At 40.7% G+C, this 17,461-nt stretch overlaps 1 protein-coding gene across 8 annotated transcripts in view; it reads right to left on the bottom strand.

The window, feature by feature from the left end:
- The window catches only part of mvb12ba (multivesicular body subunit 12Ba), a 61,099-nt gene that overhangs the window by 25,693 nt on the left and 17,945 nt on the right, over positions 1-17,461 (bottom strand). For all 8 annotated transcript variants that reach the window (XM_058382721.1, XM_058382718.1, XM_058382713.1 and 5 more), the window contains 2 exons: positions 11,490-11,609; positions 2,481-2,588 (listed from right to left, as the gene is read on the bottom strand). In XM_058382721.1, coding sequence (XP_058238704.1) covers positions 2,481-2,588; positions 11,490-11,603 — 222 coding nt within the window. In that variant the 5' untranslated portion in view covers positions 11,604-11,609. The remainder of the gene's footprint in view (positions 1-2,480; positions 2,589-11,489; positions 11,610-17,461) is intronic.

The following is a 17,461-nucleotide window of genomic DNA, read 5'->3' on the forward strand; positions in this document are numbered from 1 at the left end:
TACAGCATCATCAAGTTTGCAGATGACACCATGGTGATAGGCCTGATCAGAGGTAACAATGAGATGGCTTACAGGGAGGAGATCTAGCACCTTGTGGCTTGGTGTGGGGACAACAACCTGGAACTCAACACCAGGAAAATAAAGGAGGTCAATTGTCGACCTCAAACATGCTAGGAATCACACTCATGCTCCCACTCACATCACCGGAGCTGCTGTTGAGCGTGTACCTAGGTTTAAGTTCCTCGGGGTCCACATCTCAGAGGACCTGACCTGATCCATGAAAGCCTCCTTCCTGATTAAAAAGGCACAACAATGCCTTTATTTTCTGAAGAGACTGAAAAAGGCCCAGCTCTGCTCCAAGATTCTTGTGAACTTTCACCGCTGTACCTTTGGGAGCAATAATACCAACTGCACCTCAGTCTGGTACGGCAACTGCACAGCTACAGACTGTAAAGCCCTTCAGCGGGTGGTGAAAACCACCCAGCGTATCACTGGCACCAGTGCTTAATTTGTAAATGAATAATTTCCAGACAGAAACCAGCAATTTCTTACCGCTGTGATCGACACCAACCACACAACTTCAGTTTTCCCGGAACATGACGTCACTAAACGATGATAGCGCAACTATAATCATTAACAAGTTTCTGATTGGTGTAGTGTATTATTCTGCTTCATATATGGGCCAATCATGGAGTTTTTTTTAATATATGTGTTAGTACGACTGTGCTTAAACACTTTTTTATGAAGTGCCCGTTGCTGTTCTGTTTTTATCTGGAGCTGTGGATGTCACCGCACAACTCACCCACTCAGATGCTAATTTCATCCTAACCGTTTGGTCAGGTCCGAGCAATCCCACACTTTGACATGTGCGGCAGCTCAGTTTTTGATTTTGCATAATCAGCTACGGACATACAACGTGCTTGTTCTTCAGCTGTTCTTGAAACCAAATATCATTTATATTCAGATTTTTAAAATACAATCTATAACAACTGACAGGCCATTTCGGTGCTTATTTCGTTTCCACAAATTCAGTGATTCAAATTCGCAAAGAGATTCAACGTTGCACATCTGCACATATCGCAGGAAGAGCAATTGAACATCGAAGCATAATTGACACCTGCTGCTTGTCCGCTTTACCAGCAGGAGGTGCAAGCGAGTTTGATGAGATAATAGCAACAGGTCGACCGAGGCTATCACATCACACTCAGGGATTTGCCAAACTGGACCAAGATGCAAGTTCAAAGACTAATACCAAAGACTACAACAAACTGCCAGAGCTAACAAAACCAAGGCAGACCACTATAGAAACCAAAATCCCCAGTTCCAATCCAGAGTAATGAGTCTGGCTCACAAGTCATGACTTGTGGCAACCACAACCATATGCTAGGGTTGCAGAATTTGTCAGTAAAAGAGAAGGGGAATCCTAGTTGTGTATGGGTAATGTCAGGTTAGAAAAGAAAGTCTGACAATCTTAGAAAGAGATAAAGTGCCTGGGGTTTGAGTAGTAAAGAGTTGTGCAGAAGTTTCAAGTTTTTCTTCTCTCCCAAATCTACCCTCTAAATATCAACAATCACCATCTACACTCAGCTTCCTAGAGCATGAATAATAGCAGAAGATATATTATACAGACACAGGTCTCAATTGTGTTCAAGGGCTGCCAGAAGTGCTTAACAAATATTGGTGCCATACATGACATGTCTTCACTGTACAGAACTGCTAAGTCTGCTGAGCTTTAAGTTGAAAGAAATGCTTTGCAAAGACTTGGGTAATGTCGACTGTGAAGAATCCCTTTTCACTGTCTCAAACTACCATCATTAATTATTTTTTGAATCCAAAAAAAAATTGTCTTCAGTGCAAATAAATATTTGGAGCAATCTACTTGGAGTAAGCATGGGCTGATCAATTGCAATTCCATTGTGAGGTCTAATTAATTAAAGACATAATTCAAATTCAGCTTAAAAACCTATTTCCAATTGCATTTTTCTTACATTTTAATGGTTCCCAAAATTAAAAAAGCAAATTTAATGCCCATTTGATATTTTAGTTTCATTCTTTAACAATATATGATTCTATATTAACAAAAGGCAACGAATCTCTCACTTTTTCATGAAGGACATCTGTCAATCACACACATTCCTCATTACAGATAACAAAACTGATACTAAACATTTCATTTGATTTTAAAATCAGCATTACAGTTTAAATAATGTCTGGAATATGCTGCCTTTAACTACACACATTGTGATTCATCCTGCCAAAAGCTGGCCTAAATAAATTCCTCTCAAAAGTGTTAGAAGTACTCATGGTGTTAAAAGAAAATTATTAGTAGTATTTTTTTTTTAAAAGAATTTTTTAAAAATCAAAAAGTGAAACCAAATTGTATTGTAACACAGGTCCTAACTATAAAACTATAATTCCTGATTCAAACATTATAAATTTTTTTAGATTAGAAATGAAACTGAAAAAAGTACATTACTTACATTTTCCTTAGAGAAGACCCTAGTGAAGCAAAGGTAGCGTGTCACCTTCGACTTAAACAGTCCATCCTTCCACAAGTCAGCATCCATTCCATCTGTGGTTTGTGCAACCTTTGGAAGAAAAATGAATGAATGAGGAACAGACCAGTGTGCCCTTTTGTCAGACATTTCTGCATTCTTTTAATCAATTTGGGTAGCTGGTACACAGTGATCAGCAATGCTTTTCACCTTTTTGTTTATTTATATTTAAAAAAAAAAAAAAGGACAACTGACAAAAAAAAAAGTGAAGAGAAAGTGAAAAGCAAGACAAAACTCTGCATAGGTTCCTGAGGAATAAATAGTAAAGAAGGTGGATAAACACATCACAGAAGATTGCAATAATTGATGCCTTAACCTAGCAGCTGCAAAGTCATGTATTACTGCAAACCTGTTGAAACAATTAAACAGGAGATTAATCACAGTCAAGAGAATTGTGGTGTTTTTGATTGCTGATTATAGAATCCAGGTGAAAAAGCTACAGCCAAACAAAAACAAAGGTTTTCTGTGAGGAAATTCAATTCAATTCATTTCAATTCAATTTATAGTGCCTTTTACAATGGACATTGTTTTAAAGCAGCTTTACAAAGGAAAGGAGAAAAAAAATTCATTAAATTATTAAACTATTTTATCCCTATTCTATCCCAAATAAACAAGCCTGCGGTGACTGTGGCTAGGAAAAACTCCCTGTGATGATATGAGGAAGAAACCTTGAGAGGAACCAGGCTCAGAAGGAAACCTCATCCTCATTTGGGTGACACTGGACAGTAAATAATGAAACTGTAACTAAATAATGTCCTTTCTACAACAGCAATCAAGGGCCCATGAGGAACTATTAGGTCAGTGTAGTCTCAGTTCACTGTAGGCACTAATTCCTTGCTGTCACAATCTGACAGATATAACGGCAGATCTGTGCCGGTGTGAAAGTCCCAAGTGGCTCTGTCCACGGCTGTCTCCTGGGTCACAGGCTGTCCACACAGATCGATCTATAGCGTTAGTGAGCACCACCAAGTGACAAGACTCCGCCCAGGGGTAGAGGCAGTGGTCACACTGGAAGATATTAAGTATGCTTGTGATCATGTGATGTCTAAAGACAATGTAGGCAGGGACTTCGGCAAGACTAGCTATGACAGCATAACTAAAAGGGAGAGCCAGAAGGTGACAGACATGAAGGCTTCCCGGGACATAAAATGTCCAACCACTTCACAGTCAGCAAAACTGAGCGACTTGCGAGGGTGGTAAGGCATCCAAACATCCTTCCAGGTCTGCTCCTTTACTTAAGAAAAACTATACAATGAAAGCTTGACTAAACAAATGTGTTTCCAGCCTAGACTTAAACATTGAGACTGTCGTCTGAATCCCGAACACTAATTGGAAGGCTGTTCCATAACTGTGGGTCTTTGAAAGAAAAAGCTCTGCCCCCTACTGTAGCATTTACTACTTGAGGTACACTACTAGTCAAAACTTTGGTCACACCTTTTATTTCAATGTTTTTTGTTTATTTTCTACATTCTAGAACAATACTGGAGATTTCAAAACTATGAAATAACATACATGGACTTAAGTAATCCATATGTAATGACAAAAAACAACAGTCAGTTGTTATTTTAAGACACGAAGGTCAGGTGTTCTGGAATAGTTCTTGCAAGAACAGTATTGTAAAAGTGCATTTGCAAAACCCATCAAGCACCATGATGAAACTGGCTCACATGAAGACCATCCCAGTAAAGCAAGACCAAAACTGACCTCTGCTGCACAGAAGTTCATTTAGAGTTGCCAGCCTCAGAAATCACCAATTAACAGCACCTCAGATTAGAGCCGTTATGAAGGCTTTACAGAGCATAAGTAGCAGACATATCTCAATATCAACTGTTCAAACAAGATTACTGTGTATTTCGGCCACCTTCAGCATTGTTTTACAATGTAGAAAGAAATAAACATCAGGAAAGACCATGACCAGAAGGTGTGTCCAAACTTTTGACTGGTAGTGTACTACCACATAACCTGCACCCTTTGATTGGCGTAGGCGTGGCGGATCATAAATAACCAAAAGATTACTCAGGTACTGTGGCGCGAGAGCATTTAGTGCTTTATAGGTCAGTATTAGTATTTCATAGTCAATGCGAAATTTGACTGGGAGCTGATGCAGTGTGGAACATCCAGACAGTAAGGCATTACAATAATCCAACCTAGAGGTAACAAAAGCATGAGCTAGTTTTTCTGCATTATAAAATTACATCATATCTTAGCAATATTACTGAGATAAAAGAAGGCTACCTTAGTGATATTATCTAAATTCACTTCAAATGAAAGACCAGAGTCAATAATCAAAGTCAATAATCACACCAAGATCTTTTACTGATGGACAAGATGAAACAGAAAGACCATCCACAGTTACTCTAAAAGCTTACTTCTAGCTGCATGTGGTAGTAGTACAAGCACCTCTGTCTTGTCAGAGTTAAGCAGAAGTCCAGGAGTCTAATATCCTTTACACATTTTTCAATCTTAATAAGCTGGTGTCTCTCAGCTGAAACATTTAGCTGTGTGTCATCGGCATAACAGTGGAAGCTAATACCATGTTTACGAATAATTGCACCAAGGGGTAGCATATATAAGTAGAAAAGCAGTGGGCCTAAGACAGAACCTTGTGGAACAACAAACAACTTTGGTATGCATAGAGAAGTCACCATCTAGATCTACAAACTGATAACGATCAGTCAAATAAGACCTGAGCCAGGAGACAGCTGTTCCTTTAATACCAACATGTTCTAGCCTATCAAGTAGAAAAGTGTGGTCAATGATGTCAAAAGTTGCACTAAGTTCGAATAACACCAGTATGGAGACACAACCCTGATCAGAAGCAAATAACAGGTCATTTACCACTTTAACCAGTGCTGTCTCTGTGCTATGATGAAGTCTAAATTCTGACTGATACATTTCATGAATGTTATTCCTATGTAGGTATGAAAACTGCTGTGCTAGAGCCATTTTCTAGGATTCTGGAGATAAAGGGCAGGTTTGATATTGGCCTATAGTTGGACAACTGACAGGGGTTGAGGTCCACTTTTTTTAATCAGGGGTTTGATAACTGCTAGCTTAAAAGATTTAGGCACATTGCAGGTGCTAAGGGAAGAATATTTAAAAGGTGTTCGGTAGCTACTGGTAATATCTGTTAAAGGAAAGACGTGGGTAAAGGATCTAGAATGCAGGTTGAAAGTTTTGAAGATTAAATTAGTGAAATTAGATCAGGCTCTTGAAGTAGAGTAAAGCATTCTAAGCTCTGATCATAAATAGTTATATTATCTAAAGGATTATCTATCAAATAATTTGGTTATAAATTAATAGTCTGAATTTTTTGCCTGATATAAATTTTTCCACAATGCTGCTGCATATAGATGGTCTGCGCTTTTCTACATTGGTTTTACTGCTACTTAGTTTTGCTGCTACTTAGTTTTGATACAGTATTAAATAAAAATGTAGGATTGTTTTTGTTATCTTCAATTAAGGCAGAGAGATACGCTAATCTAGCAGTACTAAGAGAATTTTTGTAGCTCAGAAGGCTTTCCATCCATGCTAACCGAAATACTGCCAATTTAGTTTGATGCCATTTACGTTCTAGTTTCCTAGCTGATTGTTTTAAAGCTCGTGTGTGGTCATTGTACCAGGGTGCTAGTTTCTTTTCTTTAATTATTTTCCTTTTAAGTGGAGCTACAGTATCTAGGGTGTTGTAAACATTGATTCCAGGTAATCAGACGGCTGATCAAGTTCTGTTGGGTCAGACGGCAAACCAATCATACATGACAAGTCTGGGAGACTATTGGTAAATCTCTCTGCAGTAGCAGACATAAATGTACGCTTAATCCGGTGACGTGGCAAATTGCGCATCTCGTGTCTAAGAAGCATTTTAAATGAAACAAGATAGTGATCCGAGATAGCTTCCAACTGTGGAAGATTGACTATGTTTTCTATATTTAAGCTGAATGTTAGAATAAGATAGAGTGTGACCTCCATTATGAGTGGGACCTATTACATTTTGATTAACACCTACTGAATCTAAGGTGGATACAGTTGCTGTTCTCAGAGGATCTTCTGACTCATCAAAATGAATGCTGAAATCTCCTACAATTAATGCTTTGTCTAAAGAAACAAGGTTTGAAATTAAATCAGCAAATTCACTGAGGAATTCAGAATATGGCCCTGGGGGTCTGTAAATAACAATTAGTGGAATCGGCTCTGTGAACTTATTTGTGGCTACATAAATTAGGTTAGTATAAAGAACTTCAAATGTGTTGTATTGATGTCTAGGTTTTTGTGTGGCGCCTAGCTTATCATCATGAATAACTGTGACACCTCCTCCCCTGCCTGTTAGACATGGTTGATGTACACTACCAGTCAAAAGTTTGGACACACCATTCAATTCAATGTTTTTTGTTTAGGGATTTATTTTTTACATTCTAGAACAATACTGGAGATTTCAAAACTATGAAATAACACACATAGACTCCATATGTAATGACAACAAAAAACAGTCAGTTATTTTAAGACACAAAGGTCAGGTGTTCTGGAATAGTTCTTGCAAGTATTGTCAAGTGCATTTGCAAAACCCATCAAGCACCATGATGAACCTGGCTCACATGAAGACCATCCCAGTAAAGCAAGACCAAAATTTACCTCTGCTGCAGAGGAGAAGTTCATTTAGAGTTGCCAGCCTCAGAAATCACCTCAGATTAGAGCCGTTATGAAGGCTTTACAGAGCACAAGATGTATCTCAATATCAACTGTTCAAAGGACATTATTGTGTATTTTGGCCGCCTTCAGCATTGTTTTACAATGTAGAAAGAAATATACATTAGGAAAGACCATGGAATTAGAAGCTGTGTCCAAACTTTTGACTGGTAGTGTATATAACTATAACCAGGCAGAGAAGCTTCATTTAACGCTACATACTCGTTTGGCTTAATCCATGTTTCTGTTAAACAAAGAACACTAAACTCCTGATCAGTAATCAATTCATTAATAATAAGTGCTTTAGATGAAAGAGATCTTATATTTAACAGTCCTAGCTTCAGATCAAAGGTGCTTGGCTGTGCATTCCCTATGATCTAGTGTTATGGTCATAAGGTTAACAAAACAAATTTTCTGATTGTTAAAACATTTTTGTTTAGCTCGGGGAACAGAAAGTGGAATTCCTGTCTGGATTTCCTTGAGTTTTTTGTCCTGAGTTTGCATTTGATGGGTCCAGGTCAAGTCCTCAGAAATGTGTACTCCAAGGTACCTGAAGTTACTCTCTCCACTCTCATATGGGTTTTACCAATCATGAGTGAAGTTCCAGTTCTGCTGCTTCCTGAAATCCACAATCAGTTTCTTAGTTTTGTTGACATTCAGACTGATGCCATGGCACCAAGCTATTAATTTTTCAACTTTTCTTTATCAGCATATGTGGCCTTGTTGTTGGAGATAAGGCACTTAATAATTGTTCTGTCAGTTAACTTGATAGAAGTGGAACTGTGGTGGGACACACAGTCGTGCATGTAGAGAAGTGGCTCAGGACACAAACTAGTGGAGCTATAGGGTGATGGTATTGGACAAGAACTGACCCACTCACACTATCTGGGGTCTACCTGTGAGGAAGACAAGAACTCGGACATGGCTAGTGACTCATTAAACGATGGATGTGAACAAGCCAGCAAGCTGATCGGTGCAGGATCTCAGTGCCCAGCCAAAAATGCCTTCTGTGGGACAACATTCCTAATGTTCACAAGGTACAGAGCCTTGAAATCCTTGTCTTCCAATACTCTGATCACACACTCATCATCAGCAGAACTGCTTCCTTCTACAGTACTAGCGACAGACTAATGAGACTAGTGCAGTCAGCCTCGAAGTGTACATAGAAGTTATTCAGGTCGCCTGTAAGGGAAGAGTCAGCTTTCAACACCGCATTGTATTTGACACTAAAGGCACTTGATTGTCCTCAGAACCTGCTACATGTATTGAGTGTCATTGAGCTTAAAATGAGACTTCCCCACCCCCCTATTCGAGTGCATAGGCTTTCACTGGGTATCAGAGAGTCTAACATGCGATTTGTACTCATGCACCCCAAAAGGAGCCCTGCGATGTATGCAGCCATGTGTGGGTTCAATTCGATATATTGCGTTATATTGCAATACTGTAAGCATGGCGATATATTGCGATTTTTTGGAATAAGCAACAAGCCTGTCATGGGCCTGTCACATCATCACAGTGGTGAAGAAGGCCCGCCAGTGTCTCCTCCACCTCAGACACTTGAGAGACTTTAAACTGCCCGCTAAGGTGCTAAGGAACTTTTACTCCTGCACCGCAGAGAGCATCCTGACGGGAAACATCACAACCTGGTTCGGGAACAACACCATGCAGGACAGACAAGCTCTTCAGAGGGTGGTGCAATCAGCTGAGGCCAGGAAGGCCAGGAAGATCGTGAAGGACCTCAGCCACCCCAACAATGGACTTTTCTCTCTGTTGAGGTCAGGGAAGCGCTTCCGCTCCCTGAAGGCGAACACAGAGAGACTGAGGAGAAGACTTTCTGATACAACATCCTGGAGTGATGGCTTGGTTTATTACTATGGACTACTGATTGGAAGGTTGTAAGTTTAAATCCCAGGACCACCAAGGTGGCACTGCTGGGCCCTTGAGACAAAAGAAAGTAACAGAAATCAGCCAAAATGCCTTAAATGAAAATGTAGACACTTGCTTGTTTTCAAGTAATACAATTTCGTCTGCACTTCTGGTCACCCTGGACTATAGATAATAAATACTGAAATTATGCCTCCACTACTCACATAACAGACATACACCGATCAGCCATACCATTATGACCACCTGCCTAATATTGTGCAGCCCCATATGCAACAAACTGTGATGCACTGTGTATTCTGACACCTTTCTATCAGAACCAGCATTAACTTTAACAAATTGAGCAACAGTAGCTTGTCTGTTGTCTTGTCTGTCACATGGTCTAGCCTTCACTCCCCACGTGCATCAATGAGCCTTGGCCACCCATGACCCTGTTGCCAGTTCACCACTGTTCCTTCTGCTGCTTCCTTGGGCCACTTTTGATAGATACTGACCACTGCAGCCCAGGAAAACTCTACAAGACCTGCAATTTTGGAGATGCTCTGATCCAGTCGACTAGCCCTCACAATTTGGCCCTTGTCAAACTTGCTCAAATCCTTAAGCTTGCCCTTCTAACACATCAACTTTGAGGACAAAAAGTTCACTTGCTGCCTAATATATCCCACCCACTAACAGGTGCCATGATGAGGAGATAATCAGTGTTATTCATTTCACCTGTCACTGCTCATAATGTTATGGTTGATCGGTGCATTCTTTTAATATTATTTTGATTTACTGAGTATTTTTATTAGATTGCAAAACCTCCTACAACTGAGGATGGCTTTTAAAAGTAAACCCATCATTAAATAGATTTCTCAAACAAATAGATTTTTTAAATATTGCTTGGGAAAAAGAGATCCGATGAGACATCTGGATACAGAAGCCACATGATGTTGACAAGTGTAAATGTTCCGAAAAAATATTCAACTGTCCAGTTTGGGGGAGTCTGAATCATGATAGCCTCATTTTCTTGTTCTTGTATAACCAGGCTGGAATTTGATGTGGTTCTACCTAAAGTTTTGATGAGTTCTGCATTCTGAGATGCTTTTCTGCTCACCATGTTTGTAAAGAATGCTTAAAGACTTCTTGTCAGCTCAGGCCAGTCTGGGCATTCTCCTCTAATCTCTCTTAACAAAACGTTTCAGCCTGCAAACCCTCCCCTAAGAGGTTTTTTGTTTTTCCTCACCATTCTGTGTAAACTCTAGAGCAGTGATTCTCAACTGGTGGGCCACGGCCCTCTAGTGGGCCTTCGAGCGTCATCTGGTGGGCCGCATAGGCAGTGGTAGATTACCCCCAAATTAATTTTTATTTATTTTTTAATTGACAAATTTAAATGACATTTTCTAATTATCTAATTGTTCTTATGAATTTATATGATCAAAAACACTCAAGTCAAGTCAAGTTGCATTATCTAAAAGCTAATTTATGTTTAAATATCGCAACACCAATCAAGTCACAATGTCAGATTGAACGTTTGTTCGATCAAATGCAGTAATGTTAAGAAAATACAACGCTGAATACATTAAATTTGGTTTTATAAGGGCGGGTACTGAGACTAAGCCGAAGGTGCAGTGTGTTGAATGTGGAGAAATTTTGTCAAATGAGGTGCTAAAACCATCAAAGCTGCAGAGACATTTGAACACAACACCCCCGGGCTGTGTTGGGAAGCCAGAAGAATATTTTCCTAGTCTGCTACAGTGAGATAACAAATTAATTTAAATTAATAATTAATTAATTAATTTAATTAAAACAAACTAATTAAGTATATCATTGTACTTTTTGAATTTCCTGATATTCTGTGTTCATACTATCATATTTGGAAAGATGGTCCTCGGAATGTTTTTAAACAGACATTGGTGGGCCATGAGTTGCAAAAGGTTGAAAACCCCTTCTCCAGAGAATGCGGTCTGTGAAAATCGCAGCAGATCAGCAGATTATAAAGTACTCAAACCAGCCCATCTTGCACCAACAACCATGCCAAGATCAAAGTCACAGGGATCACATCTTTCACTATTCTGATATTAGATGTTAATATTATCTAAAGCACTCAACCTGAATCTGCATGGTTTTATGTATTATGCTGCTGCCACATGATTCGACTACATGAATAAACAGGTTTACAGGTGTTCCTAAAGAAGGGATTGGTGAGTATATGTATATTTTTTAATGTGTTTAATTTAAATGATTTATTTTAATAATCAGAAACCACTATTAATTAGCAACAAAAACACAATGTCTGTATTGAATTCTGTTTTCAAAGGAAGCAGTATTGCTGGATTATTAGAAATGCATCACTGTCTGGAAAATAACATATGCAAGGACACATACCACATCGTAGCCAGTGGGTGCTCGATTTCTTGAGGCAACAACACCTACACCAGTGATGGGATCCATAAGCATTTCCGGCAGGGCATCTGACAAATCCCGTACCTCAGGCATCATGAAGCTCTAAGCACATAGAAAAGGCAAAATGAAACACTCAATGCATGTCCCCATCCTCAAAACGTACTTTTATTATTATAAAAGTAATAATAAATTATTATTTTTTTGTAGTTTTTGTTTTAATACTTGTTTTGCAACAGGAATTTAAAAAAGTCAAAATACTAAAAAAATTAAATTTTAAATTCATTTTGTCTACCCCTTGTACAGCTAACTATCGCCTTGACATAAACATGCTCTATTTTCAAGGTACAGTTAATAATCTACACATAGAATTATCTGTTCTCTGATAAGAGTACTTGATAGAGTGAATTGGAAACAGGTGAGCGTCATGATTGGGAGGATCTCCAAAAGGCTCAGTCATTCACAAGCAAGGATGGGGCGTGGGTCACCATCTTGTCAACAACTGCGTGAGCAAATAGTCCAACAACATTCCTCAATGTACAATTGCAAAGAATTTAGGTATTCAATCATCTGCAGTCCATAATATCTTTAGAAGATTCAGAGAATCCAGAGAAATTTCTGCACGTAAGTGGCAAGGCCGAAAACCAACACTGAATAGCCGCGACCTTCAATCCCTCAGGCGGCACTGCATTCAAAACAGACATCATTCTGTAAAGGATTTTACCACGTGGGCTCAGGAATATTTTGGAAAACCACTGTCAGTTAACACAGTTTGTTGGAACATCTACAAGTGCAAGTTAAAACTGTACCATGCAAAGCGCAAACCATACATCAATACCACCCAGAAATATATGTGTGTGTGTGTGTGTATATATATATATATATATAATATAATATATACACACACACACACACATATATATATACACATACATATGTATATGTGTGTGTGTATATATATATACACACAACAAAAGTGAGTACATCCCTAAAGCCTAGTTCACACTACAGGATTTTAAGCCCGATTTGCAAATTAACGAGCTCGCCGACACGCTCGCTGACACCTCGCAGACAAAATCCAGATATCTGGCATGGTCGGCCGACTCGACATCACGTGGTGTCAATTGTAGCTACTACCTCCAGCCAATGAGGGAGCAAGTCAACAGAGTTGAGGTCACCGGAAGAAAAGCAGCAGCAGCAACATGGCTTCAAAAATAGTGTGGACACAACATTTATTTTAATAAATTAACTTTTATTTAGAGCGAGACTCCTGCCGACGTCCATTTACAAAACAAACCTCTATCGAAAGTCTCGCATCATTTCCAGATCCACCTGTTGCGTGCGTTTTCGTGACAAAACGTGGTTTGGGGACGGCGTTGAGTGACAAGAGTTGTTGTCAGATCATGTGGTGTGCGACCCCCTCTTGTGGATCATTTACGAAGCGTCGCATAGTGTGAATACCACAAGGACAAAAGACATACAGTGAAGTCATGTAGTCTGAACAGCAAAGCGATCTGCAGACGGTTAAAGTCTTAGCCATTTACCCTCCCCGGTGTCATGTGACTCATTAGTGTTACAAGGTCTCAGGTGTGAATGGGGAGCAGGTGTGGTAAATTTGGTGTTATCGCTCTCACACTCTCATACTGGTCACTGGAAGTTCAACATGGCATCTCATGGCAAAGAACTCTCTGAGGATCTAAAAAAAAAAAAAAAGAATTGTTGTTCTACATAAAGATGGCCTAGGGTATAAGAAGATTGCCAAGACCCTGAAACTGAGCTGCAGCATGGTGGGCAAGACCATACAGCGGTTTTACAGGACAGGTTCCACTCAGAACAGGCCTCGCCATGGTCGACCAAAGAAGTTGAGTGCACGTGCTCAGCGTCATATCTGGAGGTTGTCTTTGGGAAATAGACGTACGAGTGCTGCCAGCATTGCTGCAGAGGTTCAAGGGGTGGGGGGGTCAGCCTGTCAGTGCTCAGACCATATGCCACACACTGCATCAAATTGGTGTGCATGGCTGTCGTCCCAGAAGGAAGCCTCTACTAAAGATGATACACAAGAAAGCCCGCATACAGTTTGCTAAAGACAAGCAGACTAAGGACATGGATTGCTGGAACCATGTCCTGTGGTCCGATGAGACCAAGATAAACTTATTTAGTTCAGATGGTGTCAAGCGTGTGTGGTGGCAACCAGGTGAGGAGTACAAAGACAAGTGTGTCTTGACTACAGTCAAGCATGGTGGTGGGAGTGTCATGGTCTGGGCCTGCATGAGTGCTGCCGGCACTGGGGAGCTACAGTTCATTGAGGAAACCATGAATGCCAACATGTACTGTGACATACTGAAGCAGAGCATGAGCCCCTCCCTTTGGAGACTGGGCCGCAGGGCAGTATTCCAACATGATAACGACCCCAAACACACCTCAAAGACGACCACTGCCTTGCTAAAAAAGCTGAGGGTAAAGGTGATGGACTGGCCAAGCATGTCTCCAGACCTAAACCCTAAGGTGGGGGAGCACAAGATCTCTAACATCCACCAGCTCTGTGATGTCATCATTGCTGCTCTGCACCAGCACCAGCTCTGGTGAACTCCATGCCCAAGAGGGTTAAGGCAGTGCTGGAAAATAATGGTGGCCAAACAAAATATTGACACTTTGGGCCCAATTTGGACATTTCCACTTAGGGCTGTACTCACTTTTGTTGCTAACAGTTTAGACATTAATGGCTGTGTGTTGAGTTATTTTGAGGGGACAGCAAATTTACACTGTTATACAGGCTGTACACTCACTACTTTACATTGTAGCAAAGTGTCATTTCTTCAGTGTTGTCACATGAAAAGATATAATAAAATATTTACAAAAATGTGAGTGGTGTACTCACCACGCCGTATGAATGGAATTCCGACGTAAGTCGAGGGGTGTATATACACATACACACACATACATAGCTGCTTGAAAGTTTGTGAACCCCTTAAGCTGTTCAGTGTTCTGTTGTTTTACCTTGATTTTCTTATTTTATCACCTGCTTTTTATAAATTAAATGTCAGATGTATGTTGATCAATTACATATGTTTGTTTAGAGGGAATTTTGTGAGTAGCCAAAAAACTACATGAAAGATTAAAATTATTGTATGTGCAAAAGTAAGTGAAGCCAAAGCTCCATTGGTAAAGTCAAGTGGGTAACAGATTCAGGTGAAACATCTGGCTGCTTAATAAATCAGTTAAGCAGACTAATCAAATTAAATATCCTTAGGAAAGTGGTTCGGCAACACTGAATAAAAGAGAGAGGAAACCAACCAAACCACTGTAGTGCCAAGAAGTCAAACAATGCCAAGAGGAAAGGAGATATCCGAGGACATCAATAAGAAGGTGGTGACAGCCCATCAGTCTGGAAAGGCTATAAGACCATCTCCAAGATATTCCAACTCCATCCATCCACTGGAATACAAATCATCTACAAATGGAGGGCATTCAACATGACCACAACTCTGCCTAGAAGTGGACGCCCAACAAAACTACCATCAAGAAGCACCAGAAAAATAATAAATGAGGTAAAGGCCAACCCACACATCACCTCTAGAGAGTTGCAGACATCTCTGGCAGCATCTGGGGTAAATGTACATACATCTATACAGCATGCAGCTATCAGCAAGCAACAGGCCACACATCCCGGTGGAGCTATTATTGTTGCTGGGGACTTCAACCACACCAATTTGAGATCTGTACTCCCCAAATTTCATCAGCATGTTTCCTGCAGTATTAGAGGGGACAACACAGTGGACCATGTCTACACCAACATTACTGAGGCATACAGGGCCATTTCCCCCAATTGGGTCAGTCTGATCACCTCTCTTTGTTCATGCTACCCAAATACACACCACTCATCAAACGTGTGAAACCATCAGTGAAGACGGTGAAGGTATGGCCAGAGATGGGCATTTCCTCACTACAGCAACAACTACAAGACACTGACTGGAGCATGTTCGCCTCACAGGCCACCTCAGACACACAGACAGACATTAACACCTATACGTTGTCTGTACTGGACCATATAATCATGTGTATTGACAACGCCACCACTCTCAAGCATGTGAAACACTTTCCTAACCAGAAGCCATGGATGAACTCTGAGGTCCGATGCTGCTTTTAAATCGGGCAATGCAGAGGACTACAGCAGAGCCAGGGCCAACCTGAAAAAGGGCATTAGGAAAGCCAGGCATGCACATAAACTGTGTATTGAGGAGCACTTCCACTGCAACTCCAACCCCAGACACATGTGGAAGGGCATCCAGACCATCACCGACCACAAACCAACAATACAGTCTCTACCTACCAGCAATGCCTTCCTCCCAGACGAGCTCAACCACTTCTTTGCTCACTTTGACCAGGACGTCACACACACCAGGAATGATGATTCCTCTACGGCTGTGATATCCTCCAATATCACTCTCCACAACAGAGGTACACTTAGCACTGAGCAGAGTAGATCCACGTAAGTCAACTGGCCCTGATGGCATACCCGGACGTGTGCTCAGGAGTTGTGCTGACCAAATGGCGCAAGTCTTCACTGACATTTTCAACCTGTCACTGGCCCAGGCCACTGTTTCAACATGTCTGAAGTCTACAACCATCATACCAGTGGCCAAGCATTCTTCTGCGAAGTGTCTGAACGATTTCCGCCCTGTTGCACTCACTCCCATTGTTATGAAGTGCTTTGAGAAGCTGGTTCTAAGTCACCTTATAGCATGTCTCCCACCTACACTGGACCCATATCAGTTTGCCTATCGCCCAAACAGGTCAACAGAGGACGCTATTTCCACTGCTCTTCATCTTGCTCTCTCCCACTTGGACAATAACAATACATACATTCGGATGTTGTTCACTGACTTCAGCTCTGCTTTTAATACAGTTGTCCCTAGTAAACTGATCACTAAGCTCAGTGACCTGGGTATCTGTACATCCATATGCAGCTGGATTATGGATTATGTGTTCCGCAACATAACTCCAACGTCCAACGTCAAGTATGCAGATGATACCACAGTTGTGGGCCGAATCAGCAACAACGATGAATCGGCCTACAGGGAGGAGATCCAAAGCCTGTCAAGCATGGTGTTCCATGAACAACCTCACCCTCAATGCCACAAAGACCAAAGAGCTCATTGTAGACTTCCGGAAATCTAACAGCAGCAGACACTCCCCTATCTACATCAACCGGTCTGAAGTAGAGCATGTCTCCAGCTTTAAGTTCCTGGGTGTCCAGATCTCTGAGGATCTGTCCTGCCATCTGAACACCTCAACTCTGGTTCGGAAGGTGCAACAGTGTCTTTACTTCCTAAGAAGATTAAAAAAAGTTCTATCCCCCAAGATCCTGACCAACTTTTACTGCTGCATTACTGAGAGCATCTTGACAAGCTCCATCACAGTGTGGTATGGCAGCTCCACAGTGTGTGAAAAGAAATCACTGCAAAGGGTGGTGAAAACCGCCTAATGCGTAAACGGCACCCAACTACCTGCCATTGAGTCTCTTCACCACAGTAGATGACTGCACAGAGCACACAAAATCAAGGACTCCTCCCACCCAAATCACAATCTGTTCAACCTCCTTCCATCCAGGAGGAGATACAGGTCCATCCTCACCAGAACCAGCAGGTTTAGGGCCAGTTTTTTCCCCTCACCCATAAATCTGCTGAACTCTACACTACACCACTAGGACACTCATGTCTTACTACTCTTACCACTTTACAGTTCTGCTCCACCCTGTACATTCTGTTAATATAATATTTTTCACTGTTATACATTGTTATATACATTCTCTCTGGTATAATAATATTTTCTAACTGTGTAATATAATTAATTGTACATATTGTCCATTTCATATATACACCATTTTTTCTTATCTGTCTATCTATTTATATACAGTTATATATAGTTTATTTATACATACTATATACTATCTGTAT

This window comes from Hemibagrus wyckioides, linkage group LG28 (genome assembly GCF_019097595.1).
Source record: "Hemibagrus wyckioides isolate EC202008001 linkage group LG28, SWU_Hwy_1.0, whole genome shotgun sequence".
Lineage (NCBI taxonomy): Eukaryota > Metazoa > Chordata > Actinopteri > Siluriformes > Bagridae > Hemibagrus > Hemibagrus wyckioides.